Here is a 25,885-nt window from a genome sequence, read left to right as displayed (position 1 = left end):
AGAACATTCTGTAAATTATCATTTCTTGGTGCATTAAGGTAGTCCTTAGGCCAGGTGCCACACAGAAGTGTGAAAGAAATTGTGTAGGATTAAATTCCTAAAGAACTCTACCCACACACTGCATACTGCATATCCACTCTGCACTCCCCAGAAACCACACAGGCAGACTGCTTTTGCCCGAGCAGTGGAGAAATACTAAAAATACCTTTAGGGTCCTTCTGCTATTGGGAACTATAACAAAAGGTTCACACCACCTAAGCAGGCAAATAAAACTTTAATAAGACATTGGTCTTATTTACAGCTGAGCCTGTTTCCAAGTCTAGATCAACAGTTACCTCCCACTCATCCTGGTGATTAGGGCAGGAGTGGTATTATTATTTTTTAATAGACATCCATGAGTCATCTGGTGGGGTAGAGATGGAGCATTTTCTTTGCTCCAAGTGGGTGGGATAGATTTTTCTCCCCCCTCCATTTCCAGAAATATTCAGGCTTTGTGGACTACAACCTGACAGAGTATTCAGTCCTCGGTGGATGCTGTTCCATAGCACACTAATGGAAGACCATTAAACATCTTGAGCTTGTTAATGTCTTTATTCCTTAGATCAAGTGCTGAAAATGTCTTTATTAGGTCTATAAGTGTAAGGAAAGTATAAGATCTACCTGTCATGGAAAAAGATTGTCAGGATTTGTGTTATGCACATTATATTTCTGTCCCAGCTGACACCTCAATTCACAGGGTCCTGCAAGTAGTATCACTTTTAGACTAGTGCTACTTTTCTGCAAAAAGAAGCACAGGATAAAAAGAGCTAAATGCTAAAGATCTTATAGATTTGTATCATAGAAAGTTGGGGACGATAACTTTTATACAGAATAAATTCAGGTAATACATGTGGAAGGGCAAGGAGGAAGAGCACAAGCCATGACAATTATATACGTGCAAGACATCCCCTGAAAACAAATGGTCTGTATTCTGGGAAGTTCATATTATTCATATCTAAGTCCAAAAAGGTGTGGATGAAATGCTGGTTATAGAGCCAGCAAAGAATGCAATACTTTATGGTTCTCTTATCTTCTTACTTCATTGGCATAGCATGTAAGCAAGATGGAAACACAAATATATTTCTTTAACCAAAAATCAGTCAGAAACTTACTGACTGGTAATAAAAATATATACTCCCTCACATAAAACATGCTCTTCTTTTTCAGCTGATGAGACACTAATGTCTGTAGTTCTAGTTTTATTCAAAACTATTGGAAATATTCTCTCCAATCACTGAATAAAAGGATAATAATAAAAGAATAAAAGGGAATATTTCTGCATTTAAAGTAGCACAAAAGTTTGATTCTTTCAATTAAAAGAATGAAAGGTATAAATGAACAGGAAAGATTGAAAGCAAACTAGATATAAAATCCTGACTGTAGCTGAAAACAAGGGAATGTTTTCCAAAATAAAATTCATAGATTTAGCAAACTTCATGTAGGCAATGTAGGCAACGTAAATGAAAGATATAAGTAAGTGCTTCTAACTTTTGAAGAATTCAAATTATACAATTAGACAAAGTGAAATAATTTAAAAAACAGACAAACAAACAAACAAACAAACACCAACAATATAACTTAAATATAACAGAGATTGTGTTAGGAAATGCAACAACAGTGATTTCAAATGTATTAAGTTGACATAATCAGTGACTCCACAAATGTAAAAGTGTTTACAGTAAATGGTAAAAGTAGAATAAAAATAGAATTGACGTTGGAAAAAAAAAAAAAAAAAGAAAGAAAAAAAAAACTGGAATTATATGTTTAAGAATGAGTGCAGAGCATGAATCCTGTAAAAGTATGAACTCTTTATCAGAGTTTTCATTGACATTAACTTGAATTAGTGATCTGTGGGAAGCTTGTTTTCATTTGTACATTGCTTAAGGACAGCTGAGAAAAGCTGTTTTAGTGAAGAAACTAGACAAAAGTTGTTTAAATGGGAAAAATAGTAAGGTAATTATCATTACCATGAAACATATATTATCATGAAACATACTTTCAAAAGTATGTAGAAGCTACTGTAGGTTTTACAATACGATTCAGCAAAATCACAGACTTTAAGACAGGGTGTCATTCTTCTTGAAGTACACTAAGCCTGAAGATTTTAACACCCCCACTTCTATATTTGACAAATACATAAAATGTTATGTTTAAAAATACATTAAAGCTATGTCTCATGCTTAACTGATATTTAATTAAATAAGCCAGAATCACATATCTTTAGTGTTGCTTATGTTAAAAGATGAGAACTGAGAAGAGAAAGTGGAACACAATGTACAACTAGAAACTCACAGGTTTTTGTAAACATTCAATTTTTATGGTACACATTATGCATTTTTTTTTTCTATCTTGATATTTGATACCTATAGTTATGCAAAAAAAAAAGATTTTTTTTATTATTATTATTAGTATTAGGAAGCAGATCTAGGGAATTTTGTAAGGATTTACTAATAGAAGTTTTATTTCACTGTCCCTTTCTTATTCTTATTATAAGGATCTAATATTAGTCATAACCATTTGTTATGTCCTGTGTACCTACATGGCCAGGAGTTCAGACTTCTGCACAACTCTTTGCAGACCTCCTACAGGACAAGAGGACAAGTCTCACTTCTGCTTATTCACATAATCACAGAAAGACAGAGAAAGGTGAAACTGGCTAAAAATGAGATTTCTGGGCTAAAAAACAGACAATAGCACTGTAAAGTGTTTTTTGTTGCTGGTTAAATAATTTCCCCTGGAAAACAACTGCTTCCTCCAGTGGAATATGTTTGACACTGGAATTGCTCCAATGCAGCCAAAGTACATGTGTTTTTAGAAGATGTTATCCTTATTCTACCTGGGAATTTTCAGGGAAAGAAAGAACATCTGGAATCCAAAATTGTGTTCACATTTGAAAAATGCCAAGAAAATGTAAACATCTGAATGAAAAAATAAAGAGGGAAGTGTCAGAGCCTGCAAATAATAATGGTTACAAACCAATGACATTTGTAAATAATCATTATGTTGTATTCAACATCTCTTGGAGTGTCTTGGGGCCACAGAGAGAAAATTGAATGTGAGCTAACTGAAATTTTCCACAATATTTGTAGTATTTCAGGAAAGGACATGTTATGAAAGAAATCTTGGGCCTTAAGCATGAAAAGATATATGTTTATTTCCAGGTGCCTCACTATTATAATTAATTCAAGATTACCATACATTTAAAGACCAATTTGTGCAAAGGTGAAACATTCTTTCAAAACCTGACTGATCATAGTGACAGTGAATAGTGACTGTCAGTACAAGACCTGAGAAGTTCCTTCCTTTCCCGCTCAGAGCAGCATCCTCAGTCGCCTCATTTCAGCAGTGGAGATGTGATAGGCACCTCCAGGATTTCAGAATCCACTGCAAATGGCTTTGACAAAGGAACCACAAGGAAGCTGTTTGGTCCACCAAATCTGGCTGTCTCCAACAGAGTGGCCATCTTTTCCCTCTTGTCTGAATTACCCACATAAAAGCACCCAGTCAACAAACAGGAACATAACATGACTTCTTCTGTGCCTAAACAGCGTTGCTGTTAGATTGATACACTACAAAAGCCCGCAAGAATTTTCATGTTCACTTCTGGAGAGTAATATAATTTATTTTTGCTTTAATAAAACACTAAATTCTAAAATTAGTACCCAGAAAAAATAAAAATAAAAAAAAAAATTCTACAGTACTAAGGAAAGCAAAGAACCTTTTCAAGTTAAAATTATTGTAAGATTCAAATGTAGAGTCTGCTATATTTGATATATGAAGTGATAAGTCCAACACAGTTCTGACCTCTAGGCACAACCACAGTAAATAGTTAAAAAATAAATAAAAATCAATCCAATGCCACTTTATAATTCTGGCAGCCTCTGCATATTCAAAATTATTTCTGCTTTCCAGTGCTTAGCATGACATAAAGAAGACTGGATAGAAACCATGTTGTAAAACTGCCTCAGTCATTTGTGAAAATGCCTTTAGCATACTTCTCAGTGTTAAATGTATTAACTTACACTAGATGGCAAATGGAACAATGGCAAACAAATTTTAAAAGAAACTCTGTACTAATTAGTTTATAAGACAAAAACCTAGCTCTCATCATTGTTTTGCCTGCATGCTTGAAATCACCTTACTTCACTAATTCAGGTAACATTGCATATTACCCCCCTCATACACTAATGTACAAATTTAATTCACTTTTAAGTGTATGCTTAGTGGGGAAGGGAAAAATTTTGAGCTCTGTTGAACTACTCCTTTCTGAGGCAGGAGAAATCTTTGTGTCTTCAGAATATACTATCTACCACCAAAATAACATCTTCACTGACTTTACATACTCTGACACAAATTAGAAGTGTTAGAAGTGTATATAGTGGTTCTCCTTCAGGTGACATGATGTAGTCAGCCATCCAGTCACATAGGTGTGCCATGCAAACAGGGGTCACATTCAATCTCTGTCAGGGACCTCTTTCTATCATGAATGTTATAATAATATTTCTGATGCATAATAATAATAATAAATCATTAAATATTTAAAGGGGTGAGTCTAAATTTGGATATCTCCTTGTGAAATGATCACATTCTTTATTCATGTCCATGAATGATGATACAATAAAATCTCTAGGAAGATTTGAAGTTTTCCATTTAAAAGAAAGAAAGAAAAGATAGAAAGGAAAAGGGGAGAAGAGAAGAGAAGGAAAAAAAAAATATGCTAATTTCAAGTTACAGTTATTGTTTAAATATTAAAGTTAGAAAACTGTGAAAAGTATATAACTGAGCTCTTATTATACATGTGATTTTGCCTTTTTGGGATGTTAAGTTGTAATATATGTGCTCATGTACCTCTTTAGTTAACTTCAGTAGGAATTACACTGATAAACCTGAAGCCAAAACTAAGGTCCTACCTGGCACAGGAGGAAAAGGTCAAAGCATAATGAGAATCTTAACATTTGAATAATGCGTGAAATTATGTCTTTAAAAACAGTAAAATAGTTACCAGAAAACTATATTTATGGTAATTGTATCAATTGTGAATAACCTTTTAGCAGAGATTGAAACAAGATTTTGCCTTCCTGACATGCACAGAGAACCACAACTTAAATCTACATAATGGAATATAGGAAAATATGAGGTAATTTACATACCAAAAGAGGCTACAAAGGCTTAGATACATTGTGCCTTTGACAATTTGACTCCAGGCAAAGGTACAGAGATACTTTTGAAGTTGTGAGAACATAAGCATGTACAGGGAGTAGCAGGTCTTTACTCATTACATATTTGTAAAGGATTTTTTAAAACTTATCTTTGAAGATAGAAAGAGGATACTTCTCCAGTGAGAAAGTTTTTCAATGCTTGGCATTTTATATCTTCCTTTCTTATGGAAAATGCCTTTGCATGGCACTGAACAGAACTTTCAGGCCAGAGACAAACTCATACTGTGCTGTAAGACTGATTCTAAAAAAAAAAAAAAAAAGCCCAGATCAGCCACAAGTAGTCAAGTGAGGCTTATTCAGGACTTAAAACCACAGCTTTTTCATTCTGATTTCTTAGAGCAAAACCCAGCACTGACCATGATCTGAGCAACTGAACTAATTTGACTGAAATGCATAGGAGACAGTTTTGAATAAAAGTAAATAATAATAATAATAATAATAATAATAAAAAAAAAAAAAAAAGAAAAAGGGAAAGGGAAAAAAAGGGAAAAAGGGGAAAAAGGGGGAAAAAAGGGGAAAAAAATGGCAAAGGAGGCTATTTAACCTCCTCTACCTCTCTACCTTACATAGTAAGGTAGAGGGAGCTACATGGTGACTGTTTTGTTAGCTCAGCTTTTTTCCTCAAAATCTAATGAGTCTGAAGAGTAAAGTAGTTGCTTACTGTATGCTTTACTATGCTCTTCCAATTACAGAAGGGACCAGATTTACATCACCTGCATATTGCCTGAATTATTATATACTGGATCTTAGAAGAGGTAGGAGATGAGAAAGAGAAAAATGAAACTCTATTACAGAGAAGAAAAAAATATAAAAAGAAAAAAGCATTACAGGCTATGAAGAAAGGAATGGAATATGGGACAAGACACACTGGCAGTGTCATTTAGTGTCACTCTCTCTCTAATATTAGTCAAATATCTTGTAGCCAAGTAATTATTGCATAATTCCTGAAACACACTTATTTACATAAAGCAATTACACTGTAGGAACTTATTAGGAATAAATCTGGACGCTAAATCTTACTGCTCCCTTTTGACCACCTGCTGCTTAAACGAATTCCCACTTAAGGACTTAAAGTCTGAACAGTCACGTCTGAATGCACGAAAGTAAGATTTATATACAGACACAGAGCTAAGACTAAAATAAGAAACAATAATAATTTCAAATGAAAATGTTTAAAGCAGCCAAAAGAACATGACAGTAGGATAAAATGGATTGGAAGTATAGCCATCTGTCCATACCTTTAAGTCTTTAGGTGTATTTACTTTACAGTTCAGATCCCATTATCTACTTCATGTTCCCTCTTATCAGTCTGATCTTAGAATATGTAACCACTGTCACTGTTTTACACCTATCTATACATCTGCAACTACTGAAGACATTTCAGTATTAATTTGTAATAATTATTCTTTTCAAGCCCTAATCAAATGATTCTGCACTCTGAGAAGGAAGGGAATATAAGTGTTGGTTCTTTTTGAATCACAAAATGGAGTTTTCCTTAAATATTTTATTTCCTTAAATATTTTTAAAAATAAAATATGAAATTAAGAAAGCCTGTGGTAAGGGACACACTTGTATAGTACTTTCTAATGATAATATTTTAGTTAAAAGCAAAGTTATGATCAAACCTGTGATCAAAGCTGTGAATAAAGTTAAATAAATAACTGAGGTGCCATAAATAACTAGCTAAGCAAACCAGAGCCAAATAAAGCTACCCTCCTTTTTTTTTCTCTCTTTTTTTTTTTTTTGAGAGTATAACCTGTTTGTAAACACAAATAAATCTTTATTCATTTCAATTTATTTTACTCTTTATTCTCAATTATTATCTTATTCCTAATCTTATTCTAAGTTAAAAAAAAAAAAAAAAAGTAACTAGTAGTTAAAAAAAAAAAATGTTTTCTTTTTCTAATCTTTGAATAAATATTGTGTGAAAGAAAATGAGCTCTATCATATATTCTTGTAGGATGCAGTGGCTGGAAACTAAATTACAAATAGTACTATATTTGTTTAATAAATCATTTAGCTTATTAAAACATGATCAGTTTAAAATTAACTTCTCATCTATATAGAATACATTTATACTACACAAATAAATAATTTTAAAATTCTAGGTTTGTACCATTTTAATTGAATTCCAGCTTCCATCTTAATGACACAAGTAAAAATAAAATCATTATTTAGTAAGAAAGAAATTCAAAAATTTCTATCATTAAAAAACAACAACAAAAACAACAAACAAACAGACAAAACCTGCAAACATGTAACGATTAAGAAGATGGATAAATGGCTCCTTAACTATAGAATTGTTTAATAGATACACATTTATTTTCTCTTTCTCTCTAAGAGTAAAAGGCACAGAGTTATGAGAAAAACTGTATACAGTCAGCAGTACTAGTAATCGGCCAGTAGAAATCTGTCTCTCTTTTCTATTCTTTATTCTTGAACAACATATGAAAATATAAGATTAAAATTGTTGTTTTCAAATCCAGGTTTCTTGTTTGCTGATTTAAATCATGATTAAAATTGGTGATTTAAAAGGTTTTTCAATCATTTTGATTTAAAACAATCCACTCTCTATTGCTTTAAATATCATTTAAATTGGTAAAATAAGCACTAATTTAATTTGCTTAAACAGAGCAGAAACCAGCCAATGCTAGCTTCAAAACAGAAAAAGAAAGTTTCTCCATTCCCACAAGCAGCTGACCTGCCTCAAAGGGGGCAACTCCGGTTTCTCTGTCCTCTGCATCCTGGACTGATGCCAGACTTGCACTATGAAATGTGATTTAACCTAAACTAACCTCTGCTTTCCAGAACAAAGCTCAGATTTTGAAGGCTTAATTTTGGCAGAAAAAGCAGCATGAATCCTACTTGGTGTTTACATTTTAGGCAATGGGCAAAAGTACTCAACACATTTAAAGACTAGATTAGGCACTTGATTGGCACTTTTGAAAATCTGATTGGTTGCATAAGTTTCGTTTTGGAATCAGCGTAAGATACCTAAGATAAAGATAAATTAGAGTTTCTCTACCAAGTAAGCACACTTAGATACTGTGCCAGCAGTGAGTAACAATGCCATGGTTAGTAAATTTGGTCACATTTGTGTTTGACTCAGCAGACAACAACAGGGTACCTTGGCTGCCAGCCAAACCAACCAGCTCACGTGTTCATGACATAGGCAGGGAGAAATCCAAGTTTTGTAGAATTTCAGTGAGAATTTATAACTTCTGTTACCACAGAGGTAACAGAGGTTACTTTTTTTAACAGGCTTTCCCAGGTTTTCTAACTTTTTGTTTCCAGATAACTAGGTTGTTGAGTTTACCTGGTACTTTTGAGAAAGAGCAGACTGATTCCTTCAGAAAAATCATTGCCAAAATTGTCCATTTTTCCTCACCCCCAGCAAAAGGTATGCTATCTGCTTCCTCGTCAACACATGAAGCCAGAAAAAGATGATACCTTTTCATATTACAAATTCTCTTGTTGAAATAAATAAATAAATAAATAAAAAATTATAGAAATCTTCTAACACAATGTTTAACTAACAGTTTAACCAAAGACTAGGAAAAATCTCACATGACTTTAGCCACTAAAATGAATAATCTAGCCTAATTTATTCATGTAGGCTCCTTTTGTAGTCAGCAGTAATTCGCAAATTACCATGAGAAGCACCTATCTTCCTCTTGCTGGTACTGTGACTTTGCTAAACTTTTTGCCTACTGAAGACTGCTGCTAGGTTCTGGCCATTGCAGTGTTCATGATTTTACCCTCTGGCTCTTTTGTGTTATTTCACATACATTATCTGGTTTCATGTATATTAATCATCAAGCATACAGATCATATTAAATCTGCCTTTTGAAATATTTTACGTCTTAAAACTTTCCTTAGCTATCAAAGAGCTGGAGAAAAGAACTGAAATCCAGAAGCTATTTTGGAGTTTGTCACTGATGAGCTGTGTGTAGCCTCAGGGCTTGCCTGTCTCCTCGCAGCCTGCTCAGAGAAAGAGGAAATGCGTTGTTGCATAGCTCTCAGCAACAAAATAAGGACCAAACTGTGACTCATTGTCACATTTCTGTTCGACGCGTGCTTCTCTCTTGCTCCACTGGGGAAATAAGTTGTGGTAGACAAACAGCAGGCAGATAAACCTTGTCTTTCTGCTCTCCTCACCTCCCTGGATTAGATCAGTGCACAGTCTCCAGTGCATTGCAGCAGGCAGTGGCTCTACATGCTTCCAAATCTCTGTTCATTCTTCACTGTGTGGGAGGATAAAATGCCAGGGGACAGCCATCAGCCTTGCTCTGTGACCCGCTGTAGATTGGGCTAGAAAGGACCAACTATAAGGCAGCTGCAGCTATTGTGCACATACAGATTAAGCTGTACTTTGGTAGAAGCCATTTCTCAGAGATGCCAGGTTTTTGTATTCATATTTCAGTGGTGGAAACTGCATGTACCACTGAGTCCAGTCCAATCCTCATGTTCATAAACACAGCAGAATAGCATAGTTAAGATACATGTGCATTTCTAGGCAAGTTCTTAAGAAGTCACAGCGAAGTTCCTGACATTTACAGAATTCTCAGTAGCAGCCAAAATAATAATAATAAATAAATTTCCTGAGAGTATTGCAAAGACAAAGTACTTACTAACATTACTGATCTTTCTTCTGTATACTGTTTTAAGGACTTCCACTTTTTAACAGTGCAATTCCGTGGTTGCAGTTACATGTAATATGAGAATGCTGAAGATAATCTTTGGATTCTTCTCCTAAATATTTACCAGCAGGAGACCTAGGTCCTGCCAGCTTTCTCAGGACATTTATGAACTGCTGTCCTCACAGATCTCCTTTTGCCAGTGTACTTCAACAGTATATCTGATCTTTGTGCAATTTGTATTTGTGGCAATGAATAGGCAGCACATGCGACTTGCAATTCAAATAGTCATTGCTTAGTGGCTGCATTTTTAAACTCTTTTGTGTTATTGTCATTATAGTGGTGTTCATCTGAAAGAGCACCCCATCAGATCCATGCATCTGCCTACAATAGAACATGGTATTGTTGTGGGCTGTCAGAATAAGATTCCTGAGATGTGCAGCAAAGGTATAAATCTGCCATGGCTGGACCATCCCCCTAAACCAGCAGCCATGATGGCCAGAGGGCTGAGACATGTCACTGCCATGCCATGCTGTTCCCATATCAGCATCTTGGTGTGGTACCCTGGGGGACAAAGAGCCTGCCACTCTAGCTGAGATGTGGCTGACAGCATAAAACAGAAATAAGAATACAGACCACATGGAACAAGAAGTTTAAACCTAGTGAAGTCATTAAAATCTCTGCAAATTATAGACTGAAATGTAGCATGAAAATAAATAACTAAACTAGATAGATAAAAATAAGTAACTAACTAGAAAATAAATAACTAAATAAGGCATTGTATGAAGCCAGATGCAATTTAATTTAATTTAATTTTTATTTGTCCAAACTATAAGTTTCTGAAGTTTAGATCTGAACTTTCAGACTGCCTTGTGACTACCAGAAGTAGCCCCAGAGGAAAATAAACTGCAGTGAAATATTAGCCTCAGGCTGAATTCTTAGTTTTCTGCCATGAGTAAAATTTCCATCTCATGGATCAAGTTCAAAAATCATCCAATCAAAATAAGTCTGTTCCAAATATAAAAAACAACAAAAACTATTCTTTGGTTAATTTACCTTTCCTGCTAGAGGTCAGGTACTGTGGAACTGACTGATGCCCCTAGTCACCTGAAGTCTAATGCTTTACACGGACAAAAACAAAACAGACACACACTGCAATAACTAAGAAACTCCTGTAAGCACTGTAAAAACACTTTCAGACCCTGCATTTTATCTTTATTTTAGGGGTCTTTTATCTTCTTTCTTTGATTAACTAAAAGATTGAAAAGTCACTTACAGACAGAAATGTCTTTTATGCTTCCTATTAATTTCAAACAAATAATATTGATAGTTTTTGTTTTGTTTCACCTGGAGAATCTTGTAAGAATTTCCATACCACTCCTCTAACAGTGATGTTATTAATGAACACATTTTGGAAAACAAATATAATTTCACAAATATCCTGATAACACCTACAAAATAACCAATGTTTCCAACATATCTGTTTAAGGTTATCCAAATAAACTAGTGCTAGCATTCAAATTAGGGCTGTCATGCTGAGCCACCTGTTTTGGCAGTATTTGCAGCCAGTTTATAGATCTATCCAATTGGTGACCATAAAAACATCCCCGCATTGTCTCCTTGCTGTGGTTAACCAGATATCAGGCAAGGATTGTGCAGTTTGACATAGTCTAAACATGAATCATTTAGAAGACAATTTGGTTCACTCTCTGATATTGCTTAATGCAGATCCTCCTACAAATATTAATAATGAAAAATGGAAGATGAAAAGTACAACTTTCATACACCAGAATGCACATAACCTTGACGAGTATATTAAAAATAAGTCTCAGAAGACTGTTTTAAAATCCTTTAGATTTTGTTTGTTTGTTTAATGCTATTATTAAATTTGGATAAATAGTGGAGTAATCTACACTGGGGAAAAAGAAAAAAAAAATAAATTAAACTAAAAAAATCTGTATTAAAGAAAGTTGCATTTTAAATATAGACCCTGTCTCATTGTGGTTGATAAAATATTGTTATGCATCTAAAATGTTATTTAAGTATGAATGGTCAGGAAATATTAAAGTACATGAAATATTCATATTTTAGGATATGCATTTACTGGTTAATACAACTGACTTTCATTCTTTCATGCCTAGCTCAAGCATACTTATTTCAACACAACCTTCACTAACTCTTTTAGAAGTTTACCTGAATAAGGGTAGAGTGGAATCACCTGGCACCCAGGTTTTCCTTCTTCTTATAGACCTCCAATGGAGCTGCTCTGCATATGAGACTAATGCTATTTTTAGAGGTGCACAGAGATTTTGCTTCTGTAACTGGTAAAAACTTTGAGTACAAGAGTGAAAAAGGGAAAAAAAGAAAAAGGGGGGAAAAAAGACAGGAAAGAAAGGAAAACAACACAATAAACAGATTAAATAATCCTAAAGTGAAAGTGTTGTATTCTAAGAACAATAAATCATACTGACACACCAGCTCAATTGCACTGTCAAAGTACGTACCATTTTTGGTTAATTATATTCAAAAACAGTTACTGTACCTTCTGTTGCAATCTCGGCCATGATGATGATGATGGTAAGAGTTACTCTTAAAAAGGTCAATATGTACTCTGGCAGAATAGATAATACTTCTGGGTTGCTGGCTTTTACAGGAGCTGCAGAATGAGCTGGAGGGAGGTCCTCTGCTTTTTCTAATTTTGTTCCTTCTTCTTTTGTGCCCCTCTGAACTTTCTCTTTCCTCTGGAGACTCCTGCCTTCCCCAAGCAACCTCAGGCCTTCCAGAGGGAAGCTCAGTCTAAAGTATCAGCTTCTAATAAAAATAGCCATGCCTCACAGTGAGTCTTCAGCATGTTTTCTCTAATATCCTAAGAAACATGCACATGACAAATAAAAAATAAAAAGAACCATCTCTAAACAGGACAAGAAAGCATAAAAGGGCAGGAAAAAAAAAAAAAAAAAAAAAAAAAAAAAAAAAGGGAAAGAGCTCTTTAAAGATCCTGCAGCCTTGCTAACATAATTACAGTTCTTTGGGGGGGGTATGTCAGGAAACATGAAATATAGAGTTCAAAGAAACCTTATCCACCCTAGCTCAACTTTATTCTTAGCTCACTCAGTGCTTAGCACATTCTTCCTGGCCTTATTTGGTTTGGGGAAGGTCCTACGAAGCTTACCACTGCCTAAGGGGGAGGGTAAATTTAGGTGATTTTCTCCACTTTGATTCTTAGTCACAGTCACACAGCCAATGAAGACACTACTTTAAACTAATGAAATTGGTAACTTTTCTGATTTCCGTTTTTTGGACCTCTCTTGATTTTCTGTCATTGTTATCCGCATACCTGTGAAGTTCATCTACGTATCACAGAACAACATTGAGAGTATAAATAGCTTATATGCTGCAAATTCATTAAGGTAAAAAGTATTAAACAGGATAGATTTTTCAGAGGTCTGATTCATGGAAAATATTACAATCACAGATTTTTTGAACTTAAGCAAGTTTTAATAAAGCTGAAAATAAATAGACTTTAAAAAACAATTTAAAGGAATACAATATTAACAATTTAAGAATAGTTTTTTTTTTTTTTTTTTTTTTTTTTTTTTTTTTTTTAAATAGCAATATATTCAATGCATTGCTTACAGTTTCACAGATGTGAAATTGTGTATATGGGCAAGAACTTGAAAGTGAAATTAGCAGAAAAATGACCTCAAGCCAGCATGCCTCTACACAAATGTCATCGTCACATGAAATCAGAAACCATCTTAAACAGTTCTTACTAGGGAACCTATAGTCAGCTCTTTGCTACACGGGCTGGCATTTGCACTTCTCATCTTCCCACCAGGAGATATAAGCACCTGGCTCTGTGGCAAAATATAAGGAAAGGAATCTGTTTATCCAGTGCACAAGATGTAGAAGTGAAGGTTCACTGAACAGAGGTTTACTGTAATCATTGGGATTTTTCTCTTCCTTTTGCTATGAAATGCTTCAGAGTTGTCACATGTCTGAAAAATTTAAGTCATTTGCTAGCCAAAGTTTAGAGTCACTGCTCCATCCTCTTTCTTCTTCAGCTCTCCTGACCACATTTTTTTACACAAAGCTTTGATTAATTGGTGTCCAGTATTCAGTGCTTTTCTGATCATCCTCCTCGTCCTCCCTTACGACTTAGACTGCCTTAGACTGTCCTTCAGAAAATCCTCCTCACTAAGGCTGATGAAAAGATTTTAGACAATAACATATTCCTTCAAAAAGTGCTTTTTTAAGAACACCTAAATGTTCTGTGGAATCACATTCACATCACCAGAACAGCAACCCACGATAGTTCAGTGGTTAGTAAAGTGTGTTAGGATGCATGGTATAGGAGCAAAGACCTTGTCCTTCTTAATTACTTCTCTTTCTTCTGCTGGAGTAGTTCAATTTTACATGAACAATTAAATATTTGGGGTCACTTGTATCTTGACAGCTACACTACTTGCCCGAGATGTGAAGAATATTTCCTCAGCTGAATACACCAAGCACAGACCTAATTGATTATTCAATCAATTATGATTGAGAAGCTATTGTGAATTCAGGATTTCTTCCACTTGTGTTACCATTCAAATGAAATAAAATAATAAAGGCTCATTTAGGGTATGCAAGAAGAGAGAACTGGGGAAAATGTTCACACTGAATTTTGTCTTTGTTTTATGTAACAAGATCCTGAGAATGTGGACTATATCCAGGCACATACACTTTGTATAACTGTATATGTTATCTGTCCCTCACTGATTCCATTTCAGCTCCTACCACCTGCCCTCTCGCCTCCATGTCTTACTTCCTTTGCTGCTATTTTTTGCTCACCCCTCAATCATGAGCTGATATTCTGAAACCAAAATATAAGAGCAGAGGAAGTGAGAGAATCCAGCAGGAAATCAATTTTACACAACATCTGCCCAGTGGCCAGAAGGAGAACTGCTTGGATGCAAAACATTGACTCTGGAAGCAGGCTAAAGCTGTCATATGCACAAAAGCATAGTTTTAGGCAACAGCATTGGAAGTTATACTGTTGCTGCCTCTAAGGGAGTTGGGTGTCATATTTATTGGAGATAATGACTGTGTTAATAATCTCCAATAAATATGACACTATCTGAAAAACAAACAAACAAAAAAACAACCCCATAACAAATGTAAATAAAGTTCTGCTTTTGTGTGTTCATGAACCATGAACATCACCATCTGAAAAATTATGGAGAATATTATATTTCTTCTTTAGGAAGCTGAACAAGAGAAATCCTCAAAATTAGACTTAGGAGTTGTTAAAAAAAAAAAAAAAATGTTAAGATCTGATGTTTAGCTCAAGTTTAGGAGTTTCTTCTATGCTAATCTGGGAAATCCACATCATGCAGAAGCCCAGCAAAAAGTCTGTATAGCTCTTCATCCCACAAAGCAAAGATTAATTCCCTGATCTAGATTACACATTGAACCTAACCTAAACCTGCCTAATTGAATATATCTCCTTTTTTTAAAATGTCCTTTCTCCCTCCTTGTTCATATTTTAAACCATTTTTAAACAAAAATGGAAAATATAAAACTACTTTGTTTCTTAAAGGCAATATCCAAACCTGGAATCACACAATTTCTCCTCGTTTTCTTCCTTTCATGTCTCAGGCACAAGAAGAAAATGCTCTTGGCTCAAGTTATCCATAGGTACTATCTCACAGAGACTAAAAGAACTGTCCCAGGGTCAGGTCTCAGGTTCAGTGGTGATGGAAGGATGTTATAACAGCAGGTTAATCCTGCTGTTAATCCTTGGGTTTTGTGCAAAACCCAAGTCTGTGTTAAAGAAAATAAAAGGTAGCTTCTGTTTATAGCTACCTGGCTAGAGAAAAGAATAACACTTATGAGCAGGGAAGAAGTAAGAGAAGTATGCTGGCACAGATATTTGCCACGTGCCTTGATCTCAGATAATGTGTATTTTAGTGAGAGTCTTAACTAAAGAATCAAAGAGAATTAATTATTTGATTTTTTTTTATTTTAGGAATAGTCTGAGGTTTACTACTTCAGAGACTCTACTACAAACTCCTTCTTTTAGATGAATTACAGAATCACAAAAATACAAAATAGCCTAAGTTGGAAAAAGTTGTGTTGTTCATATAATCAAAGTAGCAGATGATTTCTGGGTTGCCACATTGGTATTATTAAAAAGGGAATAGAGGAAGACAATACATAACATTGAATTAAGGAGTGATGAGAGGAGACTTTCATGCTGATTCAGGGAAGCATTTGAGAAACTGAGTAAACCTCAACAAGAAAATGCAGAACAATACGTGAGTTTGTCTTCTAACACACTACGGAGTTCTCAGAGTTCAGTCCTAAATAATCAAACTAAGAAAAAAAAATATATTTCAGTGCATGCTCAGCAACACAGCAGGGTCAAGGAAAGGATACTTAACCCTACCTCCAATATATGTCATATCTGATGAATCCTGGTAGCTTGTTGTTATCAGAAATATTCAGCAATCAATTGATAAGAACTAAATATAAGATGAAAGTATAAAGCTAGGGAGAGGGTGAATGGTACCAAATCTGGTGAATAGTAAAGACACATGCAGAAGCAAGTAGAGGATTCAAGCAATACTAACACTAATACTGAATACTAATATTTGTTTGACACATCAGCTTATCAGCTGTTTGTTGCTGTTTTGCTGTTTTGTTTTGTTTATGAATACTGTTAGTTAAAGGTGAGACTTTCATCTCCAGTGATAAGACCCTGTGTTTTTCACTATGAATAGGAGCACAAATTCAGATTCTGATGTTCTTGAATTCATGATCAGTCAGAGATGTATCTGTGACTTTCTATGGATTGTTAACATGGCTCTGAAATAACTGTTTTCCTTTCATGACTAACTGTTGCAAGATTTTTGGAATCAAGATGATCACATTAGACTTATTTTGAATATACTAAAGTACACCCAAAGTACAGATACAGAACAAAATAAGATTTAGGTATGATATCTGATATAGATTAAATTTGGCCACATGTTTAAACATTCTCATAAATCATAAAATTTAAACATTCTGATAAATCAGTTTGCATCATTTTCATTGAGAAAGTTTCATACATAGGACCTTCAAACAATTTCTTCTTTAATGTGTAGGAGACAATCACTCGAACTCCATGGTAGATCTGTCCTACATTTAATTTGAAGTACTGACAGATAAATTCAGAACACAATTAAGAAACCCTGTCTCTGTAGGCAGACTGGTCTGGATTGAAATCATCCTTTGGTGGGGGACAGCTGACAAACACACTGGTGTCACATCACCTTGGCACTCCAAGCTCATTAAGGGAAATTTCATAGGTTAGGTTTCACAGAAAGAAATTTCTCCAAAGCTACATGGTAGAAAGTCAGCAGGTACAGACTGAAATATTTATGATACAGAGCATTCTATTTCAACATAGAAAATAGACATTTATCCCAATAGACAATATCCCAATTAGACATTATACTACAAAATCACTGACATCTACAAAAAAAAAATAATAAAAAAAAATCAGTCTGGGTGTGTGATTGAATGATGAGCCATTTCTAACATCCAAAAAGGCCCACCAATTATAAAACTACTTGAATCCCAGAAAACAAGAATTTTACAAGATATTAGTCTAAGAAGAGAGACAGAGGAGGGAAATTAGGCTAAAGCAGCTATCCTTGTTTAGGAGTGTGTTTTCAGTTTTCTTTGCTCTGACTGTACCAAATGTTACTATGAGCTAAGTTCAAGGAGGGCATCTATTCAGCATGTCAATGGAGATGCATCTGGATGAACATTAGCATTTTGTCTTTTCCTTTAGTCTACTTTATTCTTTCTATTCTTAATGAGTATGATGTTATTACAATAGTTGTGGCTTTCCTTTACATCTTGGATATTTTCTTAGAAAAAACTTCATGATATTTAAGAAGGTATATCTGGAATTGACCCTTTTCAAGATGCTAAAACAAAAAGTCACTTTGAAGGTCTTTTTCTTCTGGAAAAACTACATCCAAGGTTAATGGTGTTAAGAACACAACAGTAGCCAACAAGTTAGCAGAGATGTGGGTTTGCTTTGTCATAAGATGAATTACTTCAGTAAGAAATGTTCAGTGAGAACTGCTCTAATATTCTAATGAGCTTGGTGTACTGCCTGGTCAAAAATACTCTTTCGGAGAAAGATGACTACAAGACTTCTGATTTTATTTATTGATTTATTTTTGCTTGAGAATAGGGAAATTTAATTTTTAAATAATTGTTTTTTCAAATTTTTACTTAAAAGCAAGTTCCAATGCTAAAAGCACAAGACTTAAAAATAAGTAGCAAAAAAGTGATTTTTTTCTGAGCTTCAAATTTCAGACCCAGCTCCAAATTTTCACTGACAGCTTTCAAGTTTGCATCAGATCTTACTTAACAAACAAACAAACTAAAAAAAGAAAAAAAAAAAAAAAAGAAATCTAAAGTGTTCTCTTTGTTTCCAGATATGCTCACAGTTGAGCATACTGCCAACAACAGAAAAAGAAATAAAAACAGTTTTGGACAAATGCTTGACTGTGCCTATCTGAAAAGGCGAAGGCAAATATATGTTGTCACGAAAAGTATTTTGGAAAAGATATGAGGTAAAACTAACATTCCAGATATCTTCACTGATATGAGTCTTATCAGGGTTGCTCAAAATGATTTGTTCAGTCTGACCTCCACAACCAATGGGCAGTATCATCTTATTTTCACATAGTGACTTACTCTTCTGCTTGTGTTATGTTGTTTGCTGTGTTATGTTATGTGGTTATGTTATGTTATGTACCGCACATTCTTAGACAAACAGGCTTGAGTGGACTTCCCTCAGCTACATTAGCAAAGGATTCCCCTCATAAATAACTCCAGTCAAAATCTCAGGACCATCTGGATTTTAGTTCTTTCCTATCTCTTCTGAGAGGAGACACTGAGGATCTGACTGCAGTGAATAAGAACAAACTTCCAGGTTAAGCACTAAAATAAAACAGCAGTGTGGTAATTGGCCCAGACAATAGTTTGTGTGTCTTAGTACTCTCCTGCAAAGAAGGACTTCTCCAGGATGTCCTCCCTATGTCTGATACAGATTGTATGTCTAAGAGTGGTCCTGCAGACAGCATGTGTCTCCTGTGCTTTTATTTACAGCATTTTATTTTTTTTTTCTGCTATTCCAAAGTCATTGTTTTCCTTGGGATAGCAGAACCTGGTGGAGCTGTGCATTTCCACAAATAGGATAGATATACACTCCTGGCAGTGGATTGACAACTGTGTCCAAATGAAAATAATTATTTGACTCCTGAAATGTGAAATGCTGCTGCTGGGTTTAGCTTTTTGTGTGCCTCAAAGTCAGTCCCCGCACCCAGCAGTACAAAAACCTGTGATGCAAAATACTCAAGGAATACTGGCATTTGTTGTCACAAGTATGCAGAGAGATGGATAAAGAAGAAAGGAGAACAAAATATAAAGTGAAATATTTGGCAATTATCATCCATAGGAAAGAAATTGCCTGACTTCAACCAAATTTATGAAAATGTTGTATTTTAAAGGAAAAATAAGTTTGTTTCAAAAATAGCTATAATTTATTTTGTGTTTCTTCTTTCTTCCTCCCTTATTCCCGCTACAGTATTGGGCAGATCAAAGTCAGAATTGCAGATGAAGAACCCATTTTATTCTTCTTCTTATTATTATTAATATTTTAAAATAATCAAAACAGGGAGCTTTTCTATTAGGCAATTTAGTCTCTTCACAGAGTATGCGTGGAAGATATGAATTAGTAAATTCAACCTTGTCAGTGCTGTCAGCTGCATCTGCATTGAAAAAAAATTATGCCTATAAAAAAGGTTCTTTTAAAAGGAGAAATAAACTTAAGCAATAATGTTTTTACCCCTCTTCATAGCAGATATATACTAATTTTCCTTGAATAGTATGTCACCATTTGTCACTATCAATCACAAGAGGTTCCTGTCCAAGCTCCAACACATGTCCAAAGTCAACTTTCTAATGCAATTTGTAAAGAATACTTGTTTGTAAAGCAGATACCAAAAAAGAATTGCTGCATCTCCCTTGCTCCTCCCCCTGCTTCTCTGAAATAGTAGAAAAGGACAGACTAATACAGAGTAATGCAATGATCCTGAAGGGACAAACAAAACATTTCTCTTTCCAAATTCACAGTTTAAATGAAAATAAAAGTATTACCCCAGAGACACAGAGCAGAAGGTCCTCAGATGCGTCCCCAGGGCTCAGACAGCAAGGCAAGGACACTGGGGACTTTTGAAAGCTCCCGACTGCATTCCCAGGGCCTGAGAAAATTGTGGGCTGCCCTGGTACAGCTGGCACAGGCTGCAGCTGCCAAGGAGCTGCTAGCAGCTGGTCCCTGCAGGGTGAAGTGTCACCCTAAAGCAATCCATACAGGGACAGTTTCTCCATAAAGGGGATTTGGCCTCCAGTATATAGGTTTGCATTTCAGATCGTTTTATGGCTCTTGGAAATAATTATATACATACTTGTGTGCTTTACAATCATAGACATCATGTGAAGTAAGCATTTGGCCATAAAATCCCATTTTGAATCCCTGGTGTCCTAAAGATTTTCCCCTCTGACCATTTGCTGTTCTTTCCATTTCCTCAGTTGCCAGGACATATTCCCTCCTCTGTGGCTGGTAAAAGGTTTTGTGAAACAACCATAGCCTGGATATTTGAATTCCACTCCATCTCACAATGCTGCCTGATGATGAACAAGGAGAGGCTGTGTTTCTTGTTACTTAGGTAACTGACAATTGAGAGGGGAGGTGTTTTTTTTGTTGTTGTTGTTTCAGAGAGTGAAGGTAACTAGGATTTTACTTACATTCTGCAGAAGGCAGATGTATCAGTACTCTTATTTACTACATTGAAGAGTAACAACAAAAAATATTTTCTCTTCTATACCCAAGAAACAGAGCATGATGGGTGAAGAAAGCGACCCTCTGCTTAAGCTGCAGTAGCAACAACAGCAACACAACATCAAAAGCACAAAAGCAGGACCAGAAGAACAACTAACCAGTACGTGCACTTCTCACACATCACCAAAATCAAGCTGATGTTCACAATGCCATTTATGTCCACCATAATGCAAAGAGCTGCCCAATTGAAATTTGGGTGTTGTGCAGTCCTGGGGGAGGTAATACAGAGAGGCAGAAGACACCGGGCTGTGGGAGGTACATTACACAAACAGGGATACAGTCCTATTTCCCCTCCTTGGCTGCCTGACTTACAGACCTGCTCTGAAAAGGGCATGACTTTACTCTCTTAACAGCATTTGCAAAATGGCAAATTTGCCTTCAGACCCCACTCTCCCCATCAGTTCATTTGTTTTCTTAGTGTTGTGGTTTCACCTGGCAGGCAACTAAACACCACACAGCTCTTTACAAACCCCACCCTAGTGGGATGGGGGTAAAGATATGAGAAAAAAAAAAAAAAAAAAAAAAAAAAGGATTTGAAAAGAATTTGGGGGTGGCTCATGGATTGAAATAAAAACATTTTAATAGGACAGAAAAGGGATTATTATTGTTAATTACAATTATTAACAATTCCTATTATTATTATTAACAATAAAGAAATATACAAAGCAAGGGATTCAAAATGCAATTGCTCAACGCCTGCTGACCAATACCTAGCCAGACACCAAGCAATGTCCCCTCCACCCTGGCCAGCCATATTAACTGTTCAGCACAGCACCACGTGGTGTGGGACAGCCCTTTGGGCAGCCTGGACCAGCTGTCCTGGCCATGTCCCCTCTCAGCCCCTGGGGCACCCCCAGCCTCCTTGCTGGCCGGGCAGCACCAGGAGCAGGAAAGCCCTTGGCTCCACAAGTGCTGCTCGGCAGCAACTGAAACATCCCTCTGGTATCAGCATTGTTCTCAGCCTAAATCCAAAATGCAGCAGCATACGGCTACTAGGATATATATATATATATATATATCAGACAAAACCAGTGCACTTAGTTAAAAAGAAACTCTCATTTGTTACAGAAGTTCCCTGCCTGTTACCAGGAAAGGCTACCGGCAGACTAAATCCTCACAGTCTTTTTAAATCACTCAGAGGAACCTTCCCAGATCTTCTGCTCCATACTAACATGAGTCACCTGGGAAACAAATTTGCTCATGTTCTTTTCTTCATAAGAGATTTATGTCAACACACATTAGGAGGAGAACAAAAGATCTTTTGGCTTGTCTGGCCACACAACCAGAGTTGTATCAACCCTTTCATTTGAATCAAAAGGAGTTGAGGATCGGGCACTTAAAGGTGGTGGTCCTGAAGTAAACTCATGTTTTGAATATATATATATATATATATATATATATTTTTTCCCAGAGGTCAACTTCACAACCTGTCACTCAAAGGCAGTTCAGGGATATTAATATACTCTTGAATTATTTAAAAGATAGACTAATGCTTCATGTACCATAAGACTGTCTGCAAAAATATCATCTGTCAGTCATTGCTGGACAGTTAGGATTTCATCACCAGCATTTATTGTGATTTCAGAGTCCTGAGTGCAAAGGATTCCACCAGATTACCAGATCTCCACCTTCAGGTGTAAAACCCAATTTACAAATTACTTCACGATGTTCTTTTTGATCAAGGATGAATTAGACAATGACATGTGGGCTCTTTCCTGAATAGAATATCAAATAAAAAGATCAAAAATATTTCAGAAATATTTCTGATAAACTATTTATTTTAACCACCAAAGACTGTGGTGTGGATAAGTTAGCCTGTCTGGCATGGTGTAAGTCTTCCTTCAAGAAGGCAGAAATTGATCCTACAAAAATTTAATTGGAGTCCTTAAGAAAAGCAATATCTAATGCTCAGGGAACTAAACTGCATACAATCTGCTACCTAAAAAAAAGTTCCCACAGCATATGCTGTGTCACTGCTGTGGCAGTGGTAATGTGACCAGGTACATCTAAAATACAGTCTTCACTTGTACACCAGCAGTGAATCATCACTGGAAGAAAAATAAAGGGAATTACAAACAATGAAAAACAAATTTTAGTTCCTTCATTTATGGCACACTGTACCTGTCTCCCATGATAGATGTGTGATGTCACATGAAGAATATTTGGCTATGAAAATTATTTCTGGTAATTATCCAGTTCTGTTTGAAGAAGGAGATCATGAAGGATCTTGTTTTCCTGTTCTGCTGCTTCCCAATGAAACAGTACCAGCACAGTAAATCATGCACTCCATTAAAAGTATAGCTGTCTGAGTGATTAATCAGACAAAAGCCATGCATGATGTAAAAATAATATTTTGAAGAAAGCATTTCCTTTCCTGCTACAGCATGGATTGAAGAAGCTTTATATCACCTGTTGCTCATGCATTACTGAAGAGGTCCTGCACTAGAGAACCTCTTGCTCTTGCTCATCCAACCCAATCAGTTAGAGCCTAATTTTCTGGTCGTCAAAGATCTCAGTTAAAGCAAGTGAGAACTGCTAGAAATTGAAAAATAAAATGCAGATCATGTACTTGCATTGCATTTATACTTGCATTGCATATGCAATTAATAATTGTAAACATAAGAATTTAATTGAAAGCATAACTATATGATTATACTGACAATATTTTTTTAGTGATTATTATTTCTTTTTTCAGTCAGTTCACTGAATGTCTCTCAGTAAACACAAAATAGCAAAAAAAATGAGTTAGGTTATGGAAGGAATACATGAATGAATGAATAAATAGTAGTCACATGTTTTAAAGGTCTAGTCCTTTTTTATTTAGTATTCTTAATGTAAAAGGACATATAATATTTCTATTACATTTATTTGTAAACCTTCCTGTCCTTTTTTGTTTACTGCTAGAATATTCTTATAGTACATGCCACAAAATTGAATTTTATTTCCATAACTTTGTCAGGACATTGGTTCTCAGATTTCAGTTTAATTTTGTAAATTTTGTGAATAGTTTGTTTTACACTTCTCCAGACCATTACAAACATACTGTACAAAGTCCTATAGTTCATCAATAGAATGTTAGTTAGTAGCCTGACAGAGTATCAGAACTGTACCTAAACATTGTTACTGATATGAAGAAAATGAACATTAGTGTGCAAAATACCCCCCCACCCCCCCTTATATTTCCAGAGATTTTTTAAGATTAATTTTGCACAGTAATTCTGTACTAAATAATTTCTTTATTTTTATTTTTAATTTAGGGCTTGGCCAGAAGCCCATGTGTTTCATGTAGCCACTGCATAAGCATTTGGTTACTGTACATCCACAAGAGAAGTGTTACTTTGCTTCAGCTCTGCCTAAACATCTAGTTGGAGCTTTTGATAATGCGTGCTGTTAAATTATGAGCTGAGAGGACTCATAAACATTTCTGCTGGTACTTTCAGTATGCATTCTGAGAGACACTGTCTTGTGATGACTGGCTAGCTATGTAGGATTCTAGCTATGTCAGATATAAAAGTCAAAATATTGGGAAATTTGGGGAATCAAGAGTTCAGTCAGGAGTTCAGACATGGAAGTATATACATATACATATGTATATATACATATACATAGCCACAGTTTGAACAATAGCAGCATGTGGTTCCTATGTCTGTGGCTAGGTGTGCTTGAAAGAGGAGATGTACTGCTACAGCTGAGCTGGGGGGCAGGCACTGTGAGAATCAAGAGCTGGTCATCTCACTACCCAGAATTGAGCTACCCATCACCAGGGGAGTGATTTGACACATATACACCTTTGGGACAAGCAGTAAATAGATATGGGTATGTCAAAAATTTACAAATTAAAAGTTCTTATCCAGCTGCATTCCCATGATCTGATTTGAGATTTGTTTTCTGTCATGCTTTCAGATTAGATATCAATTTATGTACACATTTCTAAAGAGAGGTCAAGTACCTCATTTGAATGCGTCTCAGCCTTTGAATGCATCTCATCTCAACTTAGGTTGTTTTGCCAAAGGCATCTAATATGAAACACTAAGATGTGAAATCTAAACTATTATTTTATAAACCTTTGCAAGAATCTGGAACCTACTGTAAGAAGTTTACACCTGCAATCACCCACTGTGTCTGTTGCTCAACACCAGAATAACATAGGTAATATTCATCTGTCACTATTAAAAGGAAGTAAAACAGGATTATTAAATATAAGCTCACCATGAGAATTTTAAATACTTTGACATATCTTTATATATTAAAAAAAAAAAAAAACACTTAAAAGCTATTTTTCAAGTGATTAAAATTGATTAATTCACCACTAAAAGGGTTATTTGCATAATTTTGGGGATATATAATTAACAGTGATTTGTATGAACACTTTAGTCTTGATAGAGTTTCTAAAGGTTTTCCTTTCAAATCAAGCTGCTGTTTTTACATTCAAAACCAGTAGGGCAAAATTAAATATATATATTGCTTGTTCTTTATACTGTCCATAGTTCTGTTACAGAGAATAAGAAAGCGTATTTTGAGGCTGTTCAGAATGAGCCATTGGTGACAGAAATGCTGTGTCTGAGTGTTCTGACAGCTACATAATATGGTATATTTTTCCTCCACCCTAATTATATGTTATTAAAGTAGAAGAATTCCAGTGGCAATTGCAATTTTACTGGTTGTTACAACAGATGACTGCTGCTCACACCTGATCACTGTTGAGAGAAAGCCCAGTGTTTTGTGGCTGTTAAACTCAAAACTAAAGAACTAGACTTGGTTGTATGAGAAAGTATGTTTAGAAAGTGTGAATGCCAAAATGCAAAACCAAAAGGACATCGTATACTAATATACGTGAGATGAGAGTGGCACATGTTTTTCTCTTATCATTTCTGACTTGGAAAAAGACAAAGGAACTGTGGAATTTGGAACTTTTTGTTATCCACCTATTCCTTTTAAGATAATCCCTTTTAAAATAATCTAGTTTTAGAGTGTTAGAGCCCTTGTGATCCCTATTGGCCAAGGTAAAATGGTAACAGAAACAAAACACCTTCTTCATTTAT

At 35.3% G+C, this 25,885-nt stretch overlaps 1 protein-coding gene across 11 annotated transcripts in view; it reads right to left on the bottom strand.

The window, feature by feature from the left end:
- TRDN (triadin) overlaps nt 1–20,231 on the bottom strand; it is a 245,228-nt gene extending 224,997 nt beyond the window's left edge. For 10 of the 11 annotated variants that reach the window (XM_035320870.1, XM_035320877.1, XM_035320868.1 and 7 more), the window contains exon 1: nt 12,438–12,874. In XM_035320870.1, the coding sequence (XP_035176761.1) occupies nt 12,438–12,459 (22 nt within the window). In that variant the 5' untranslated portion in view covers nt 12,460–12,874. Of the gene's footprint in view, nt 1–12,437; nt 12,875–20,101 lie in introns of those variants that run through there. The other variant, XM_035320873.1, reaches the window with a different exon arrangement.
- Nucleotides 20,232–25,885: the final 5,654 nt, after the last annotated feature.

Source organism: Oxyura jamaicensis, chromosome 3, assembly GCF_011077185.1.
Source record: "Oxyura jamaicensis isolate SHBP4307 breed ruddy duck chromosome 3, BPBGC_Ojam_1.0, whole genome shotgun sequence".
Taxonomy (NCBI): Eukaryota; Metazoa; Chordata; class Aves; order Anseriformes; family Anatidae; genus Oxyura; species Oxyura jamaicensis.
Note: the sequence above shows the minus strand (reverse complement) of the source record. Positions and strands in the feature narration are given on the sequence as shown.